Source organism: Sorex araneus, chromosome 8 (assembly GCF_027595985.1).
Source record: "Sorex araneus isolate mSorAra2 chromosome 8, mSorAra2.pri, whole genome shotgun sequence".
NCBI lineage: Eukaryota > Metazoa > Chordata > Mammalia > Eulipotyphla > Soricidae > Sorex > Sorex araneus.
The window spans coordinates 10,173,933-10,195,176 of NC_073309.1; the positions used below are offsets into that span (position 1 = coordinate 10,173,933).

General features: G+C 59.1%; 1 protein-coding gene across 3 annotated transcripts in view; it reads right to left on the reverse strand.

The window, feature by feature from the left end:
* Positions 1 to 21,244, reverse strand: part of ZFHX3 (zinc finger homeobox 3) — a 234,169-nt gene that overhangs the window by 121,810 nt on the left and 91,115 nt on the right. For all 3 annotated transcript variants that reach the window (XM_055144986.1, XM_055144983.1, XM_055144985.1), the window contains exon 3: positions 19,190 to 19,686. In XM_055144986.1, coding sequence (XP_055000961.1) covers positions 19,190 to 19,686 — 497 coding nt within the window. The remainder of the gene's footprint in view (positions 1 to 19,189; positions 19,687 to 21,244) is intronic.

Genomic DNA, 21,244 nt, shown 5'->3' on the forward strand with positions numbered 1-21,244 from the left:
GGACCCTCCCCCCGCATGTCCCCAAGTGAGGGGGCCCGGGTCGGGGTCTTGGCTCTGGCCTCCCACGTGGCTTTGGAATGGAGATCTCTGGTGCTTCTCTGGCGGGGGGGGGGGGGGGGGGGGCACGGAGCGAGCAGTGCCTCCAGGAACACCGCTGAGCCCAGGAAAAGCATCCTGAGCTGATGCCCCTAGGTAGGGCCTGGCTAGAGCCCGGGAGGGGCGGAGGGAGCAGCCCCGCCCCGCCAGGCACACTCCCAGCTTTGTGCTCCGCGCTCTCCCCACCAAAGGGCCCGAGGCCTCCGGAGTGCACCCTAACCACAAGCCTTTGAGTGGCTCATGTATTTACAAACTGAGGCATGTCGAAATCAAAGGGGATACCACATGACATAATTCGCATTAAAATGTCAACAGGCTGACAATTTATAGAGCCAGTCCACGGAAGGTGGGGAGGACTCAGGCTTGGTAATTGTCGAATTCCTGCTGGAACCTGGGCCGCGCTGCCCTGGGGAGCCCGCGGGCACTGGGCGCCTCCAGCTGGCAGCACCCTGCAGGGCTGGCTCTGGGCCAGGCAACAGGTTTAACCATTTAGGGGCATCAAGATGAGAGCGCAAGAGACAGGCGGAGGCGGAGGGAGGGCAGAGGAGACCCGGCGAGGCGCAGTGCAGGCGGGAGGGCCCCTCTGCCAGGGTCGGGGCTGGCAGGACGCTCCAGGCTGGGCCCCTCCACTGTGCCCCTTGCCAGGCCAGCCCCTTACAGGGGACAGGACAGGGACCCCGCCCAGCCCAACCTCCCCACCTGAGCAAGAACAAAGCCACGATTCAAACTGAACTCCCACTTCCTGGGCCCATCAGGCCACCCTCAGAGACAGTCCTGGCCTCCTCTCCCCGCTGACCCCCAACTCTGATGGTAACCCAGGGAACAGCAAGCCTCGTCCCCATCCCACTGTCCCAGCCCGAGGCCACGGTCCCTCTCCTGCTTGCCTGGCGCTCTGCCCTGAGGCCGGTCACTCGGCCTGGCCACTCAGCCTGGACCTGCCTCGGGGAGGACTGCGCTCCCTCCCTTCTCCCTCCCTCCCTCTCCTCTCTCCCCTCCCTCTTGTTCTCTCTGTCTCTCTCCCCACCTCCTCTCCTCTCCTCTCACTCTCTCTCTCTGTCTCTTTCTCTCTCCTCTCCCTCTCTCTCTCTCTCCTCTCCCCCCCCTCTCTCTCATTCTCTCTCCCTCCCTCCCTCCCCCTACCCCGTGAGAGTCATGTCTGGGCAGGAGCAGTGCGTGGGGCTGCACACCGCCCTGAGGGATGTGGGAAGCGCTGGGTTCACACAGGGTGGCTTTCCTCCCCCCAGGCCACCCAGGGCCACGTGGGCCCCCAACACCAGCGTGTCACCCGTAACACCTCATTCTCTCTTCTACCTCATTAACCAAAACACATTAAAACAAGTGTGCGCTGGGAGCAGAAAATGAGGCTGTGCGGCCAAGCCGACACGCTCCACCCGGCTGCAGGCAGCGCTGAGGCCTCGCGCAGAAGCCCCCGACATGAAAAGGGGGGACCTGTGCTTCAAGCATCGAACGCCCCCAAGTCCCCCATTGCTGCACATGCGCACGCGCGCGCGCGCGCACACACACACACACACACACACACACACACACACACACACACAGAGTCCCCACTTCCAAACAGCCCCCAGCCCTTTGTATATCCTCCCTGTGCAGGCGGGCAGCATCTGATGAAACAAGCCTTTAAGATTCTTCTGCACAGTGCCGGATCAATAGCACAGCGGGTAGGGCATGTGCCTTGCAAGTGGCCAACCCAGGTTGTATCCCCGGCATCCATCCCATATGGCCCCCAAGCACCTCCAGGAGTCATTCCTGAGCGCAGACCCCTGAGCATCACTGGGGGTGACCCAAAAAGCACTTCTACCCCCCCACCAAATGTAAAGGGGAGATTCTTCTGCACTTTGGGGTCTCCACTTGGTGCTTAGTAGCAGGGCGGGGGGGGGGGGGGAAGGGAGAGGAGGAAGGTAGCAAGAGAAAAGCTAATTTTATTATCATTATTATTATTACTACTACTACTACTACTATTATTATTATTTGCTTTTTGGGTCACACCCAGCGACCCTCAGGGGTTACTCCTGGCTCTGCACTCAGGAATGACTCCTGGCAGTGCTTGGGGGAATCATATGGAATGCAGGGGATTGAACCCGGGTCAGCCTTGTGCAAGGCTGTACTATTACTCCCAGCCCCTGAAAAGCTAACTTTAGAAGCCAGGAAAGGGTCAGGGGAGGGGGATTTGAAGCCAGGGGATCCACTCTACCTCGGATTCAACCCTAGGGGATGGCCCCACAGTGGTGGCTCACGGCAGCCCCGCCGTGCACGGTATGGGGAGGGGCCGGTGGCCCAGAGGCCTGCAGACCGGGACACAGGCTGCACACAGAGCTGGAAGAAGGCTGTCGGGCGGGTATCAGGACCGGCGAGAAGGGGTCCGGAGCCACAGAGCAAACCCGCACTGCCAGCCCATCTGCTGAGCAAACCCATGAAACCGGGGAAGAGCAGCACCCAGGCCGGCGTCTGTGTGTCTGAAACAAGGAAGATCACGACCACACTGACAACAAGTGATTCATTTTCTACACCCAGGAGTGGAAGAGATGCAAACGAGAACGGCCCGGGACGGTTATAAAATGTAAACATTCACCCCACCACCACCACCACCACTACCACCACCGCTAAGGATTCGCTGTGAGCAGCCGTGAGCTCCCACGCCCTGGACATGACCGTGTCCTACCTGATGGCCAGGCCCACCCCACTATGCAAATGCTCCCTTTGCATTTCCGCCCTTCCTTCCCAGGCACGCTGAGCCAGTCAGGGCCCTGGATTTGCATCCACTCACAGAGGTGTTTCCAGACACGAGCCAGAGCCGGGCCCATGCTCCTGGGCCCATCTGGCACCAGTGTGATGTTTCTGGGGCCCGTGCTCGTCCTCCTGGTGCTGGCTAAGGGACCAGCATGTGACAAAGTACCACTCTGGATGCTCCAGCCCTGCCCTGTGCTGTGAGCACTGAGCCCGGTGAGGCGCTGAGGCTGTGTGTGCTCTGGGCACTGTTTCAGATGCAGAACAGCACAGGGGGGGTCCTCCTCATCCTGTTAAATCAAGGGGGTTCTCCCAGGTACAGACAGCAAGCTGCAGTCAGAGCCGAGATCAGCCTTCAAGAGGTGCGACAGGAGTGACAATCAGAACTAGAGTAGCCCGGGCACGCTGCTGGCAACGGACAAACTGACAAGATGGGGAATGTATAATTCGGGGGGAGGGGAGGGAAAGTCTCAGCTAAAATCTTAGAGCTGTGGGTTGGGTTGGGTTTCGGAGGCACCACACCCAGAGGCGCCCAGGGGCCACGTACGGTGCCACTGATCAAATCGGGGTTGGCCGTGTGCAGGGCAAGTGCCCTCCCCACTGGAGCAGGTCTCCAGCCCCGCTGCGGAGTCCTGAGTGTAGCTGCCGGGACAGTTGCTGGTGGCCTAGGACACAGGCAGGGATTCGAGTTCGAAGACCCATAGGGGACCTGTCACGGGAGCCAGAGCTGCCACCACTTGGGGTTTCGACAGAAACAGGCTAGTGGGGGTGGGGGGCGGGGAGTGGGGGCGGAGGCTGTGTGCAGTGCCAGCCAGAAGGGCACGATGACCCATGGCTCTGACCCCTCACACTGCCCCCTTGCTACTGCCACGGTCACAGAACTTTCAACAGACCTGCCTGAACACAAAACAGAGCAATAAGGCGGAAGTCTAAAGCAGTTCCCCCCAGCCACACGCCAATGCCACCTTCACGGGGCGAGCTCTGCTCCCCCTGGCGTAGTACACTGAAGGCACAGTGCTTGTTTGCTTCTCGGAATGCATCTGTGTAAGTGTAATTTTTTGTTGTTTTGGCTTTGGGTCCCACCCAGGGATGCTCAGGGGTTCCTCCTGGCTCTGCACTCAGGAATTACTCCTGGTGGTGCTGAGGGTACAACAAGGGATGTGGGGGGTGAACCCGACTCAGCCTCGTGTGAAGCAAGTGTCCTCCCTGCTGGACTAGCTCATCAACGTGAGTTTTTGTCGGGACGCACACAGAGGCATGAAACATAGAAGGCAGTCATCACTGTCCCCGGTGTGCCCCGGGCCAGGGGTTAGAGTACTTGCCTTACATGGACCTGACCACACTCGCTCCCGAGAATCGCATGGCCCGGGGCAATCCTGGAGAGACCGGAGCACCAACACGTGGCCTTGGTGGCCTCTGGTGGCCCTGGCCCTGCAGGTCAAGTGCAGCACCGTCAGCTTATGTGGCTACAGACACGGACCCAGCGAGGGGAGAGAACAGGATGGAGGGGAGTCTGCAAAATGCAGGCTGGCTTTGGGGGTGCCAACCCTGCACCTGAAATCCTCAGGTTTAAAGTGCTTTCTGTGGGGATCAAACGCTTAGGTGACGCTCAGCCTTCCTGCTAAGGCCAATACTCCAGGAAGGCCACACCACTGGGTGAAAGGGAACAGGTCCTGCCACGAAGGAGAAAAAGAACCAATGAAAGGAACAGGACATCAAGTCATTTCCCTGCCACGATGACAATCTCACCAACTGCTGGGTAGGCAGAACCATCATTCTTGTTGACAGACTTTAGGGACATTAAGAGCCGGAAGGACATTCTGTCCTTTGATACTTAACTGGGCTGGTATCAGACAAGGTCCTTAAGAATCAGAGACACCGCCATGAATAAAACAAACAATAGTAAGTGTCAGGGAAGACCGCTCAGCAAACCAGAGATTAGAGGTGAATGCCAAGGTCAGAGCAATGTCCCCGAGAACAAACGTGCAAAGGCTCTGTGGCAGGTGCAAGCTTCGCATGCAAGCTGCACGCAGGAAGGGCAGTGGGCAGAGGAGAGGGTGTCAGATGGAGCTGGCATGGTGGGGAGAGGGCAGCTGTCTGCAAGCCACTGAATGCTGCAGTTTTGTCGTAAGGTGGGTGGACACCACCGTGAGACTTCTGCAGGGAGGGGTTCCCGATCTGCTGTCGAGAGGCCCCAGCAGCAGGGCTGCTGTAAGGAAGCCAACGAGACATGGGGCAAGCTGAGCTGGAGGAGACAAAGGCGCCGCAGAGGATGCTGGGACAGAGCTGGAGCGAGCTAGCAGGCCCCGGTGATGGGGGAAGGACAGGAGTGAGGCATCCACCTGCAGCAGCTCTTTCTTGGGCAAATGTTGGGCGGGGGGGTATGTGTGTGAGAGAGACGGTGACCCTGACACAGGCGGCGGAGCTGGAAGAACAGGATCTGGGAGCCATGGGCATTAAGACCCCATGCCGGCCACGCTGGCCCTAAGGAGGAAGCATGAGGCCTTCCCCTGGACACCCGGACACAGCAGGCCGGGAGACGGGTGCAGGAAGTGCTGCTGGAGACAGGAAGTGGGGGGGGGTGTTTAAATCCGGGGAAATGAGCGTGCAAGACACTGAGAGGGTTCCAGATGCCAGGGAGGGGACCTGGCCCTAGGGACCCCTGATGTTTGCCATGAGCCCTTGGGTGATGGCACAGACACTGCAGGGAGGAAGGGGACAGCGGGACAGAGGGGGTGGAGGCCTGTGAACGCTCACATGGAGGGCTCCCTCCGCCTCAGCCGAGGGGCTTAGCAGCACGGGGACTGAGGGGGTCCCGGCCCTACGACACTGTCTGCTGTGAGCCAGCGGGCAGAGGGGGCAGGGGGAGGGCAGCATGACATCAGCACAGCCCCACCTGCACCCCCAGCCCCTGGGAGCATGGGCTGGGGGACTGAGTCGATGGCCTGTCCACAGTCACCCACTCACTTGCCCCCCATTCTCTCCCATCACCCCCTCCACTCGGGGGCAGGGCCAGAGCACCATCTCTGCCTGCTTCCTGAGACCCCTCCTCTCCCCCAACAAGCCCCCTCGGTCTCACTGACCCAGTCGCCAGCCTCCTGCGGTTCCCAAGTACCTGGGCAGAGACCGGGGCCCCCGCGCTCACCTGCTCCTGCGCCTCCTTATGAGACACCCCCACACGGGGGAAGGCTGGTGATATGGGGGGTGGGGGGAGCGCACAAATCAATGTCACGTGACACAAAGACCCACAGGGGCAGAACTACCCTCTGCGGCATCCAGCTGGAGGAGCTTTCTAGAAAAGCCAGACAGTATGCCAGGGGCAAACCAAAAGGCTGGGCAGAAAACGTGCCCTTTCTCCCTCCAAGCCCGAAACCTTCCTCAAAGGTTGAAACCGGCAAAGAAGACATTTTTCCAACAGGGCCCAAAGCCTCTCGGCAGAGGTGGGGCGTGATTCCAAATGAGCGAGAAACGGGCGCCGAGGGTGCCATCTGCTGGGTTAATCGGCTGTGTGACGGGCTCCCCTCCCGGACGCCACGCTGCCACCCGCCGCCATCCTGACCCAGGTGAGCGCTGGAGTCCAACGCCAGCTGGGAGACTTGAAGAGCGGCCAGGCAGGGCAGGGGAGCTCGCAACTGGGTTGGGCCGGGTTGGGGCTGCAGAGGGGGAAGGATCAGGAGGGGTTCAGTGGGGCTGCGGGGGGTGAGACAGACCTGTGGCACTGGAATGTCAGGGAGGAAACGGCACCCAGAATGACCAAGCACCCGGCATATGCAAACTGCAGACGCCCAGAGGGGACTGTGGGATGGATATGGGGTGTGTTAGCCGAGTAATGGGGTGTGTGTGCATGTGTGTGCATATGTGTACATGTGTATGCGCATATGTATGTGCATGTGTGTCTGCATGTGCATGTATGCATAAGTACATGAGTGTATGTATGAGTGTGCATGTGTGTTTGCGCACGCCTGTGGGTCTGTGCATGTGTGCATGAGTGCCAATGTGTGTGTGTGTACATGTATATGCGTGTGTACAGAGCCGATGCTGGGAAGCCTGGAGGAAGCTGAGCCCTGGCAGGGCAGGGAGGAATCGCAGGGTCTCCCTGTGGTGGCCAGGGCCATGCTGTCCCACAGTGCCAGGCCCCGCGCCACTTGACTGGGCTCGGTTGCTGACCCCATGAATTACCCTAGAGGCCCACAGGTTGACAAACGCTGCTCTGAACGGAGGGAAGAGGATGCGAGGTTCAGAGAACTTTCCAGAGTGCCTGAGGGTCAGGGGGTTGGCAATCACCCCTCCCATGGCCCGGGTCTGCTCTGTAGGGACCTGAGCTCCGGTTGGACGAGGTTTGGCCGATGACACGGCAGAGCCTCTGAGGCACAGGGCACAGGCCCTCTGCTGAGGGGTCTTAGAAGGGGCCGCTGGGCATACCCAAAGCCAACCCCGGAACCCAGGCACCACCTGACGTGGGGGTGTCGGAAAAGAGGAAAGGACATGAGCAAGCCCGAGTGCAGGCTCAAGGTGGCACCACCCGTGGGGATGCCCATGTTCCTGCCAGCACCAGGGGCCCGGGTCTGGCGCCTGGAGCACGGAGTCACTGAGGACCTTGCCTGTGTGCTTCCAGATACGCAGGAGGTAGAGCCCCCACCCCGCCCCCAAAGGGCTCCAGCCTCACACACGGACCTTCCCACCAAGGGTTTTGCTTGCTTATTTTCTGGGAAACAAAGTAACGTTTTTGTTACACCAGGGGCCCCTCACAGAGGCACACCAGGGGTGAAACCAGCCACCTGATACTGAATCAATTTTGAGCAAACTGCTACAATTGCATGAGTCTACACAGAACCCGACCCCCCCTGTTCACACAAGACCCACCCCAGAGAGGCAGCTGCGGAGCCAGCCACAGGGACAAACCCCTTTCGTGGGTGCATCTCCCCCAAATCCACGGGAGGAAACCCAGAGGCTGGTACACTTGGGGCTGAGCGTGCCATTGGGCTGCCAGGAGGGGGGGGAACAGGGCATCTCCCCTCATGGAACGCTCCATCTCTGCCTTCGGGACAGAATGACAAAGATGACCAGGTGCGACCGGCCACTGGAGGCCAGCTCAGCAGTGGTGCTGACGCCCTTCCCGCCTCCCAGGCAAAAGTCCGTCTCCAGAAAGAGCCCATGCTCACTGGCCAGGGGAGCACTGGGCGGAAGAGGACAAGCACGCTTCGGCGGCTGGCCCTGCACACGGCCGGCCAACCGGGGTTGGGCCCCAGCACCAACAGAGTGCCTGGAGCCCGGCCGGAAGTGAGCCTGAGCATCACTGGGTGTGGCCCAAAGCAAAGAAACACTGCCGAGGTCTCCCCCAGAATGAGGCTCGGGGACCAGGGCAGGCGCACTCCTCACCCCCGACAACACAGCCCCATGCTAGTCCCCTCTCTGCCTGCTCCATCAGCATCCCCGATGCAGGAGGCCCCTGGGCACCTCACATGCACCCCACCAAGGCTCACAGGCTGGGACATCAGTCATCTTCATGGAAAACGGTGGGACACAGGCCCCCAGGAGCCAGGGCGGTGCAAACTCCATCTGTCCATCTGTCCATCCCACCGTGTGGCAGCCAAGCTTCTCAGTGAAAGGAAATGATGTAAAAAGTCTCAACAAAGCAAGTAAGTGTGAGCAGAGAGCGCTGGAGGAAATTTCATATCTCCTTCATTGTCTAGGCGGGGAATGTGAAAGCTGGTAAGACGGTTTTTGAAAAAGAACGAAAGACTGCAAAGGATGGTTGGAGGCATTTGTTGTTTTCCTCCTTTGCGGAGAAGCATGGGGGTGGGGGGTTGTGCAGATTTTGACCCGGAAGGAATCCGCTTAGGGTCCATTGGTAGGATGTGTCCAAAGAACTTTACCAGCAGCCAGAAAAAGATGTGCCAGGTAAGAGCCAGGATGTCTCTTCAAGGTGAGGCTCGGGGGAGGTGGGGGAGGATGCAATTCTGAGTCCTGGGCTCATGGTGCGGACCTATTTATGCCCAGAATTGGGTGATATTGTTCTACTGGGGATCTTTTAAATTATTAGTTTAAAAGATGTCTGATGACCCTCAGGGTCACTTTCCCCCACATCTGTGAACAAAGCTTTCTTTTTTGGAGGGGTCTGTGGTTATTTGGGGGGTCAGGGTCTAGAGGCCGGGGGGCCCACTCAGTCATACTGCGGGCTTACTGCTGGCTCAATGCTCAGGGATCACCCCTGGTGGGGCTCAGGGGAGCCTAGGCGGTTCCAGGGATGGAACCCGGGTCAGCAGCATGCAAGGCAAGGCCCCCAGCGCTGACTCTCCCCAGCCTGAGCAAGACCTCCAACACAGAGCAACCCTGCTCGGCTCGCCGGGCTTCATTACCCAGCAGAGCCTTGGGCTCAGCGGACCCCAGGACTCCTTCCCCACAGCGTGCTTTGGACCCGGTCAGGCTGGGAGTGGAATCCGGTCAAGGTCTGGGCGTCTGAGGTAATGGCTGACTAAACTCTTGGCCTTTCCCTGACAATGCTTAATTGTTCGCTTACAATTTCCCTTTCAAAACAACAAGAACCAGAAACACCTGTTGAGACCCAGCGCATTCAAATGTGCCCTTTCCCTCAAGTCCCTTCCACGTGGTGCTCGGCCAGCTGCAAGTCCCAGAAAGAGGGCGTCCAGCCTGGCCCCGCTGGTCTCATACAGCGATCCTGGCCTGTGAGGGCAGAGGAGAGCATCCCGACACCCTTACACGCACATGAGCACCGCGCGCACACACACACACACACACACACACACACACACACATATACATGCTGCCTGCACATGTTCATATATGCACACGCGTGCATGCACCCACACTCATACACATGACAGCGGGCGGCCTTTGTTCAGAGAATTCTACCAGTGGGCTGGGCAAGAGGGGGCAAGGGCTTGCAAAGGGGTTTTCTCTTACAAGATGACCCAGGATGTCTAGTTTGAGGGGCGCTGGGGAGAGAGCATTTCCTATTTCAGACGCGACACTGCATTGTCAAAGCAGTGGTAACTGGTAGCAGGAGAGAGAGACAAAGACAGAGAGAGACAGAGACAGCGCACAGGAGGGAAGGTGGCTGAGCCCGGTTCAATCCCTGGCACCACACAGGGTCCTCAGAGCACAGAGCTGGGGAGCCCCCGCCCATGCGCCATCTGCTGGGACCCAAGCCCCCCCACACCCCCTCCAAAGTGGCGGTGAGTATGTTTTCCCAAATGACCTGGTGGTGCTCAGGGGCCGTGGAGTCTGCGAGGAGCCAGTTCTGCAACCCTGCAGCTGGAAACAGCTGGTGCTAGAGAGAGGCGGGGAGCCGTGAGGATGTGGCCAACTTCACCTCCGAAAGCTTTTTATTTTCCAGTTTTGGGGCCATGCCCAGCTGGGCTCAAGATCTACTCCTGGCTGTGCACTGAGGGATCACTCCTGCTAGGCTCAGGACACCATATGGGGTACTGGGGATTGAACCTGGGTCGGCCACATGCCAGGCAAATGCCCGACCTGCTGCACTACCACCCCAGCCCCTTCTTTTGTTTTAATTTTTAAACTGAACGTTGAAACCCACTGTCTCCACTAAGGAGCAATAAGCACCCAAGCACCCTGGCTCTTCTGCAGTTTCTCCCTCATCCCAGGAAGCTTGATGAATAAACTTGAATAAATTCAGAGCTTGAATACATGTGGGAGACTTCCCCCCTTGGGGGAGGACCAGGAAAAGGCAGGGAGGACATGCCATGCACGAGGCTTTGTGCAGTGCTGGGAGACTCGCCCTCGCCCCTCTGTGCTCTCAACACTGCCCACCCACCGCGTCCCACAGGACGGACTGTATCCACCAGTGCTCGTGAGAGGCCTGAGCCCCGGAAACAGGGGCCAGAAGCACAGCGGCCCATGTCTGCTGGCATGGGAAAGCTTCAGGGGAACACCAGACTTCTCATTAGAAAGAAAACACATCCAAAAATCACACACTGCGCACAGAAGGAATTCTCAAGGCCACCACACACAAAACATCCTCCTCAAAGATTAAGGAGGTGGGTGGGACAAAAGAAAATTGTCGCCATGCTGCCTGGTTTGGAGCCCTGACTCCGACAACACTTATCCCGGCTTATGAGTGCTCGGTGCCTCAGTTTCCCCATTTGAAAAATGGGCTGGAGACAGTACAGTGGAGAAGGCACTTGCCTTGCCTGTGGCTGCCCCAGGTTCACTCCCCAGCACTGCATCTGGTTCCCCGACCCTGCCCAAAGTGATATTCCCCGAGCACAGAGCCAGGAGTGAAGTTAGAGCACTGTGAGGTGGCCCCAAAACAAAAAAGGGACCGATGAAGACAGGACTCCACGGACCTGTTGAATCTGTATGACAGTGGCTGGTCTGCGGCCAGAGCTTTGTAGAATTCCACCAGTGGGCTGAGCAGGGGGGAAGGCAGAACTATGCACCACCCCAGAAATATGTCTTCTATTTTTCTTAACCATTACTTTTCATGAGAAACAAAGTTGGATGAAGGGAAAAGTTTCAATGCATGGAGCAATTAACATGTCAGCAGCAAAGAGAAAGATGCCTCGAAAAAGAGAGAAATTCGACTCATGGAGAAAAAGATGTACAGGCTGGACGCTGCAATACACCCGAAAAGTTTTGCATGGGTCAAAACACAGCAGGAGCCGAGGGGAACACAACCAAAGACGGGAGGGTCGCCTGACACAGCACAGCAGGGCTGGTGACACCAACACCCCCCTCCCCAGGAACGGAACCAACCAACCACGGAAAAGGAAGGGCAAAGCCTGCAAGCAGGAAGCCAGGGCAGAACACGATGGCCAAGGAATTAAAGGCGGGGGACCGATCATTTGAAAGAGCCTCCTCAGAACAACTGCACCCATCTCACAGATGATGCCAGAGGAAAAGGTGTGGTCACACTCCAGGGATCCGAGTGGGGCTAAATAGGGAAGGACCCCAGAAGGGTCTTCATCAGGACCGGAGAGATGGCCCAATGGACAGACCCCTGTTTCACCGGGTCCCCCAACACCACCAAGCAGTGCTCAAACCCCCCACCCCCAGAAAAAGGGTCCCAGAGAGCTAGAGAGACGGGATAGGGCTGGGGGCGCCTGCCTAGACTGTGGCTGACTAGATTTGATCCTTAGCACGCCGTATGACACCACCCCACCCCCCACCCAGCATTACCAGGAGTGATGCCTGGGCACCCCGGGGGTTGCACCCCACCTTCAATATAAGGGCCCCTGTCTCTTGGCAGCCCACAGTCCCCTGGCACCGCAGTCCCTAGGAGCGTAGGTGAATGTGGCCCCGTGCATGCTTCTGCTTCCTCCCTCTGGACCAGCAGAGCCCCCAGACAGCCAAGCGCACACCAGAGGCTGCCGGGCTCCGAAGGGAATCCTCGGGGCCAGCAGAAAGAGTGGACTGGGTCCCCAGGCACAGACCAGAGATGGCGTGTCACGGTAGAAGGTTATGTGCAGAAAGTGGGCTAAGCACAGTGTGAGTGTGTGGGTAAGTATGTGTAATTGTGAGTGTATATGTGTGCATGTGTGATTGTGCGTGAGCGTATGTGTGTGAATGGATGCATGTGTGAGTATGCGTGATTGTGTGTATATTTATGCTTGTGTGAATGCGTGAGTTGCATGTGTATGCGTGATTGTGTGAATATGTGTGTATGTTTAAGTGTATGTGTATGCATGTGTCTGTGATTGTGAGTATATGTGTATGCATGTGTATATTTTGTATGAGTGTATGTGCATACATATGCAGGTGTGACTGTGCATGTGAGTGTATGTGCAAACATATGCAGGTGTGACTGTGCATGTGAGTGTATGTGCATGCGTGTGTGAGTGTGTCTGTGTGTCTATGAAGGTTTTGCAAGTGACTGGAGCATATGCATTTTTAACCAACAGGCACGCACATAAAAATACTGTTTTACTTCTGGGGAGGAGAGTCAGAAATCAGAAAGGAGGAGCCCCACTGAAAAATGACTGGAAAATACTTCTCAAAATAGGAGCAGGGCGAAGGCCTGCAGCTGCCTGCAGGCTGATCACTCCAACCTTGCGAGCTGCAGATGCGACAGGCGAGGATGGAGGCAGCACGAGGCTCCCTGCACTCACACGTCCCCAGATTTGTCCTACTTGGCTCTACCAACACACATCACTATACTAGTTATTTTTACAGTGAAAAATAAACCGCAACTTTATTATTAGCTTGCACTTGAGATAACCATGGATGCTGGCCTTGTAAAAAATAATTAAAAATGCAATAAGGGGCTGGAGTGATAGCACTATGGTTAGGGTGTTTCCCTTGCATGCAGCCGACCCGGGTTCGATTCCTGGCATCCTATATGGTCCCCTGAGCACCGCCAGGGGTGATTCCTGAGTGCAGAGCCAAGAGTGGCCCCTGTGCATCGCTGGATGTGACCCACAGTATCACTGTCATCCTGTTGCTCATCGATTTGCTCAAGTGGGCACCAGTAACATCTCCATGGTGTGACCCCCCCAAAAAAATGCAATAAAATTCTAAAGGGGTCTGATGAGTCCTTTACCCTCCAAGCTAAGAAGGGGGTATGGGGAAGGAGAGATAGATATTTTTTAAAATATGAAGTCACGGCGGAGCACAGAGGAGAAGAGCAAAACTCTATGGGCGAAGGTGGTCCAGGGAACTTTTCTGCAAATTTCTGAATGATTAGGGCTGGAATGTTATGAACAAAGGATTTCAATTTCATTTATGGGGAGTCTAAAGAGTGAGACCTGCATGGAATGTGGACCCACGGACCCCACTCTCTAGTCAGGAGGGGTGTGTGCAATTCTGGGCCAAGTTCAGGTTTTGAGCCTCCTACCAAACAGCATGTTGAGTGAAATAACACTGTGTGTGTGTGTGTGTGTGTGTGTGTGTGTGTGTGTGTGTGTGTTGGGGTGTGAGGAGGAAGTTTGTTTCAAATGAAGGTTCTGGAAGGCAGGGTGGGGGGCGGGGAGGTGGGTGCATCAGTCACTCATCCTTCCTGCATCCACGATAGCTCTCAGAATAGTAAGATCAGCCGTGGCTTGAGAGGGGTCCTGAAGGCGGGCAGAGGGGACACTCCCTCTGTGGAAGCGACCACCGGAAGTTAACAACTGGTCTGAGGGACTGACCCTGGGGACTTACAGAAGTCCTTGGCAGCCTTCCAGCCTGTGGGCCCCACCATCCAGAGACAGAAAGGAACACCGCCCCCCTGAGCCCCCATACATTGCAGGAAAGGTGGGGGCCCAGGGGCTGGAGTGTGCTGGAATCCACCAGAATGTCCAGCCTTCCACACCTCCCCCGCCACCCCAGGCACAGCCCTCCCTGCACTCTTGGTGGGCGCCACCAAGGTACGAGAGGAGGGGGCAGCAACAAGCCCTTAACTACACACACGCGGACCATTTCTTAATCATTTTTTTCTTGCTTTTTTGGGGTCACACCCAGCGATGCTCAGGGCTTACTCCTGGCTCTGCACTCAGGAATTAACTCCTGGCAGTGCTTGGAGAATCATATAGGATGTCAGGATTTGAACCCAGGTTGCCCTCATCCAAGGCAAATGCCCTACCCGCTGTGCTATCACACAGGCCCCTTAATCGTTATTTTTAACGAGAACAGGGCTACAGGGAACCAGACGGGGCTTACACCAGCCAATGGGACGCAGTGACCCAGGGCGTGGGGTGGGGGACAGCCTAACGGGAGGCAGTGACCCAGGGCCAGACCCAGGGCCAGAGCTGGGCGTGAGTCGGGGGCGGCCCTGGATTTCTGCCCGTCGCTTCCTGAGCAGGACAGAGGCCACCAGTCACCGCGGAGGGATGCACATGCACAGCTCTCTCCCGAAGACCCCCGTGCCCCAGAGCACGCAGAGGGCGCACCCACTCTCTGCTCCGCACCCCCAGGGTGAATTTAGAGCCCCAGGCGGAGAGTATTAAGTCCCTCGAATGCAGTGACACCCCCAAATGTAATGTCGGGGTTAGGAAGAGGTCGCAGCATCCTGCCTGCAAGCCCCCCAGGCTCCGGGCAGGTCTGGATGTGCGGGTGCCCCCAACCTCTCCTAATTTCAGCTCTCGAGGGAGCTGCACCCCCTCTCCCGTGTCACCCCCCACCCCCCGCAGCCTCCTTTGTGCCAAACTGGAGCTGAGGATCAATTCCCCCCCCACCCCCATCCCCTGCTCTGGGCCCAATCAAAGGCCCCTCAGCTGGGAACTGTTTGAGTAATAGATTCTGGTGGGGTCTTAATCTATCTGCCCAAGTTGATGGATTTCCATCCCAATAACTCTCAGGTGAAGAAAAACATCAAAGTGGAAACCAGATTCTAATAGCTGGCAGGTGTGGGCAGTCCCGCCCCCAGCCCGATCGGCAGCCCTATTCCCCACTCCGTGCCCCCTCACCGCCACCCCACCCCCTGGACCACCCCCCCAGGCAGGGCCACGTGGAGGAGCACTGAGCCGGCATGGTGTGGGCTGGGGTGTGTACTGGCCGGGGGCGCCCTCCCTGTCTCTGGGTGGGGTGCCTGCTGGGGTACCGAGCCCTTCTCACGGGGAGAGCGAGTGGCTATTCCTAGGAGGCCACTGGTGACAATCACACAGCAGAGCGGGGGAGAGGAGGCACACAGCATGAAACTGAGAGGTCAGCCAGGAGGTCAGAGGGGCTGCAGGGCAGAAACCAGGCCGGAAGGAGGCCACACGGCAGTCAGGAAAAGGCTGCGGACGCCACCGCAAGGTGCAGGCATATGACAGGAGAAAGGCCAGCATGGGGCCCCGGGTGACAGGCAAGCACCCTCCCCGCCATCTGCTTCTCCCGCTCGGGGGTCACTAGCGGCGCAATGCACAGGCCTGTCTCCTAGTCCGGCCAGAGTGGGGGGCAGGTCCAGGGGTGCAAGCAGGGAGCCCAGAGGGCAGAACCAAGGGCACAGCCCTCCGGGCACTCTCGCTGTTTGGTTTTCGTCTGGGGGGGCCACAACTGGCAGTGCTCAGGGCATACTCCTGGCTCTGTGCTCTGGGATGGCTCCTGGTGGGGCTCAGGGGACCGTATGGAGCCCTGGTGATGGAACCAGGTTGACAGCCTACAAGGCAAGCGCCCCACCTGGGCCCTGGTGCCACACTTTTGAACATCCTAGAGAAAGAACTTGGACTCCAGCTGCTGCCGGGGGCCCTGCAGGCCCCCAGAAGCACACCTCCCTCTCCTCCCACATGCTGGTCCCGGGAGCCCGGCAGTCACCGACGCCTGTGTGCCAAGGGCTCTGACCCAGTCCTCAGCACACGCCCTAGAGATGTGACCACCAGAGTTTGGGAGAATTTTTTTTTTTTTTCCGCTTTTTGGGTCACACCCAGCGATGCACAGGGATTAACTCCTGGCACTGCACTCAGGAATTACTCCTGGCAGTGCTCGGGGAACCATATGGGATGCTGGGGATCGAACCCAGGTCAGCTGCGTGCAAACACCCTCCCCGTGGGAGATTTTGTTTCTGTCACAGATGAGCAAGGGAGCAGGTCAGGCATGGCCTCCGCTGCAGCCTCATAAGCCCTGAGTTCTGGGACCCTGAGAGGTGACCCTGAAGTGGCACGAGGTCACACACCAAGCTGGAGAGTAGCACCCACCTGCCCTGCTGAGACCGTGCCGCGGTCAGCCAGTGAACAGGGGCGGAGGGGGCACCAGGAGGGGGCGTCAAGCTCCCCGGGGCCACCGGAGGAGATGCAGCAGGAAGTCGAGCAGAGTTTGGGAGACTCCCTGACTGTGGGGAATCGGGTGCCAGGAACCGGGTGCCGAGGGTGGGGTGGGGTGGGGCCGGGATGGGGGGGCGGGGGGGCCTCCCCGGGTCAGCAGCATCTGGAGCTGTTTCTCTAGCAGACAGTAAAGAACTCGATTACATCCAGTTAACTGTGCTCTAAACTGATTATGCATGTGCTGGGCTAATGGATTACATTAGCAAGAGGAAAAATAACATGCAATCAATCTCCATTTACTGCAGGCCACGCCAGGTCCCGGAGAAAAGCGGGTTCCCCACCCACCTCTGATCCCCACTGCCCATCCTCCGGCTCACCAAACCCTGGGCGCGGCCGGAGAAGTTTGTCTCAGTCGCACGGAGGAACCACCAAGCAGGGGGCAGGGTCACATAAAGACCAGCCCCGGCTCCGGCTGTCACCCCAGGAAGGGCTGGGAGAGCTCCCCAGGCCCCCCGGAAGCCGGGACACTGTGCCCCCGCCCAAAGCTGCACACACCCCTGCAGGCCCGTGCCTCCCGGGAAGGGAACACTCCGTTCCGAGGGGCGCACTCACCAAGTGTACTGCCGAGCCCCCACTTTCAGCCCTGCTTGATCCCCAGAACCACAAACACCGCCAGGGTGCGGGCCGAGAACCTGCGTGGCCCTGGCAGCCCCTTACACAGCCACCAGACCCCTTGTACGCCTGCTGTCGTGATACCCCCACACCCCACCGCACTCCCCAGAAAAGACACGGAAACCAGCACCCAGGAGGAGGTGTGCCCAGAGAGGGCTCAGGAGAACACTCTGGAAACCGCCTCATCCCCGCCACGCGTGGTCCTCGCAGTGGCCCGGGGGACCCAGCCTCCAGCTCCCCAGACTTCTGAAGGGAAGCCGGAGCCCACACCACACGCTTCAGCATCTCCAGCGCCTGTCTCCCTCCACGGGGCGAGGGGATGGGCAGGTGCCGGCCAGGCCACCTCCAGACGTGCCCCCAAGTCACAGCGACACCCGTGTCCGCACGGAGCCCTTTGTGTCCTTCTGCTGAGTCGGGTCCCTTTTCTCCGTGGGTTTTCCCCGAAGGCTTTCGTGACCACATTGGCACCACCCTGTGGCCAGTCTGGACCTCCGCCCGAGGCTGGCCACATAAGGAGTCACCCAGCGCTGCCGGGACCACCACGAGAGCTCACTTCAGGGAAGGGGCTTGCCCGGGGCTTCCTGCCACCCCCTGCCAGGCGCTGCGAGGCAATCCCAGAACACCCGACGCCCTCGGCTTTACCCCTGCCTTGCCCCGTCACGATGGGGTCCCACCCACGGGCACATGAATCTCTCTCGCCCGCCTGCGAGGTCCACACCTGGGAAATGAACGACCAAACCCACAGTGTGGCGGGCGCCGAGCGGGGGAAACCCCTGGGGAAAATCAGCCTGGGTGGGAAAGCCGGCAGAGAGCAAGCCTGCGAGGGCATGGCGGGGAGGAGGCCCTGCCGGGAACGGGGACGCCGGGGGAGGCGGGCTGGGGGCATGAAGGAGGAGGCTGGGCAGATTGATGACGATTTTGTACCTGATTGTTCATACTAAAGCCATTATGGGATGATTAGAGGAAAAGGTGAGGCTTTAAGTCCAGTGAAAATCAATACGTGCGTCTGGAGCGCTGCGGCCCGCGAGCGCGGGGACTATTTACAGTCCGGGGGCGGTGGGCGGGAGGAGCTCCGAGGACAGAGGGCCAGAAGAGGGGAAACAGGTGTCTGGGGGCCCCCTTATCTGACCCGACCCCCCCCTCGCCACAAACCCAGTGTTCACCACCTCCCAGCCTCCTGGCTGAGCTGCCAGGGACGCTGTGGGGACAGGAAGTGCTGAGCCCTGAAGTGTGGCACCTCTCACCAGCAAAGGGATAGGGCAGGGGTCAAGTGGTGAGAAAATGGGGAGAGAAGGGTGGGGGGAAGGGAGGGGGGAGGGAGGAGGAGGGAAGGAAGGAAGGAAGGAAGGAAGGAAGGAAGGAAGGAAGGAAGGAAGGAAGGAAGGAAGGAAGGAAGGAAGAAGGAAGGAAGGGAGGGAGGGAAGGAGGGAGGAAGGAAGGTAGGAAGGAAGGAGGAAGGAAGGGAGGGAGGGAGGGAGGAAGGAAGGAAGGAAGGAAGGAAGGAAGGAAGGAAGGAAGGAAGGAAGGAAGGAAGGAGGAAGGAAGGAAGGAAGGAAGGAAGGAAGGAAGGAAGGAAGGAAGGAAGGAAGGAAGGAAGGAAGGAAGGAAGGAAGGAAGGGAGGGAGGGAGGGAGGGGGAAGGAAGGAGGGAGGGAAGGAAGGAGGAAGGAAGGAAGGAAGGAGGAAGGAATGAAGGAAGGAAGGAAGGAAGGAAGAAGGGAGGGAGGGAGGGAGGGAGGGAAGGAAGGAAGGAAGGAAGGAAGGAAGGAAGGAAGGAAGGGGGCGCGGAGGGAGGGCCATCCATCTGCGTGGCCCAGGGGCTGTTAGGGCAGGAGAGATGAGGCACAGACAGGGCAGAGGACACGGGTCAGCAGAAGGGAAGTGGTGACGGGAGAGGAAGAGGCGACACCAGCAGCCACAAGGACGGACTCAGGGAATAGCCGGAACAGCAGGACAGCACCGGGTTCCCTCCACGCAGCCTCCCACCTCGGGGCCCTCCGCACACCCCGACTCTGGCGGGAGCGGGCGGCTCGGCCTCACCTTGTACAGCTTCAGGCTGGCCTCGTGCCTGGAGTTGACCGTGTGCAGCCGCAGCTTCTCCAGGCTGTTGGTGTAGTAGTCACAGGCGTTGCACTTGAGGTGCACGGGGTTGCCGATGGCCACGCACTTGAGCCGCCACTCGTTGGCCTTGCCGCCCTCCTTGATGTGGGCCACCAGCTGGAACTTCTGCACGTGCTTGTCGGTCTTGCAGTGCAGCTGGAAGTTGGCCTTGAGCTGGGTGTTGTAGCGGCACAGCTTGCACTGGTACGAGTCCCCCAGCACGGCCTTCCACTCGTCCTCGGGCAGCCCGCGCTCCGCGCTCATGTGCAGCCCCAGCAGGTCCAGGTTGTCCGTGGTGAAGCGGTTGCACACGGCGCACTGGAAGAGCTTCAGCGACGGGTCGTTGGTCTGGATGAAGCTCTCGCCCAGGTTCATCAGCTCCTCGGACACCAGCTGGCCGCCCCCGAGCCGCATGTCCAGGGGGATCTCACCGCCCACTGAGGGAGAAAGAAAAGGGGCAGTGTTAGGGGCCGGCCTGGATGCAGCCCTCGGCAACACCGGACCCCCCCACCACCACCAGCCCGAGACCCGGGGTTCAAGGAGGAAACAGGAAGTTTCAAGCACCCTGAGGTAACACCCCTGCAGCCCACCCTGCCACCCCCCAAAAAAAATCCAGTTCCTGGGTTTGGCTCATCTACACGGAGGGTGGTGGGTGTCCCGGCACCTTCTTTGGGGGAAAGAAAGCCCGTGGTCCGGGGTAGAGCTCATGCCGCCCCTCGCTCAGTGTAAGGAGGCAGGGACAAACCTCCCTCGCAGGACAGCGTCCGTAGCGGCAGGACGGTGGGGGATGGCACGAGGGGGGCGTGGGGAGCACTGCTGGGAAAGAGGGATGGGGGACAGGGCCGGGTGGTCTCACGGAACCTTCCAGAAGGCCTGAAATGCTCCACGCAGGACTGGCAGGTCACTCACCACCTGGGGGCAGTGGGCATTTGGTACCGGGCTCTGGGACACCCCAGGGAAGGAAGGTTTAAGTCCCATTTCTGAGTCCTCAGTGACAGACACTGATGCCACCGCATCAGTGATCTTGGGGGACGGTCCTCGATTCTTCATCACGGCCCGCCTCCCTGCCCACTTCGGGGCAGGTTCCTGGGAGCATGACCTGTCCCCTTCACTGAGTGTGGAAACTGTGGATGTGAGCCACCACGTCCCACCTCCCGTGCCACCTGCTGGCCAGTGTCCCCGCCCGGGATACAGCCTCTGTGGGACAGACAGGGGTCTCTTCTCCTCCCCACGGGACCTCCAGAGGGTGCCCACACCTGCGGAGAGATGCACATGCACCCACCGTGCCAGAGGAGGGCCCACAAGAGCCCCAAGTGCCAGGCCTGGAGGCCTGGGAGGCCCAGAGGAGAACAGGGAGCGGAGAGGCGGGTCTGCCCCTCCCCGTCCACCCATTCTTCCCCGGCCCCTGGCTGCCCACAGCTCCTCCGCTCGGCCCACGGGGAGGCTGCGGGGAGAGCGGGCCCACCGACCCAGCATGCACGCAGCTCTGGATGCACCGCCAGCCCCTGCCCCGAACACGGCCAGGCTGCAGCCGAGCCACCCGGGCTGCTCAAGGGACGCTTCAACATGACCTTTCACACGGGGTGAAGTGCTTGGCGGCGTTTGTTGGGCGGTCACAGAGAGATCTGTGCCCCAAGAGCATCCCCGGGAGTCCAGGGGGTACCAGGAGATGCCAGGGACAAAACTGGAGCTCCGGCATGCATGGCCCATGGACACCTCCCCACCCTCCCTTGCCCATCTGCTCTTGTAATAGATTAGAACCTGAGCAGCTCATCAAAGAGACGATCGTGGTTTTCATGCGTGTCTTAGTTCAGATACACGAGCCACGTCCAGGAAGAAGGGTCTGGGGACAGGCTGCCCGGTGCTCAATGACTCAAAAGCCTTCCTCAGGGTGTCCCTTGGGCTGTGTCCACTACAGCCCTGACCTTCCTTTATAGGAGGACAGGCAGGGAGGCAAAAGCCGAGAGTTCCATCTCTTGATGGGGCTGGAAGCCA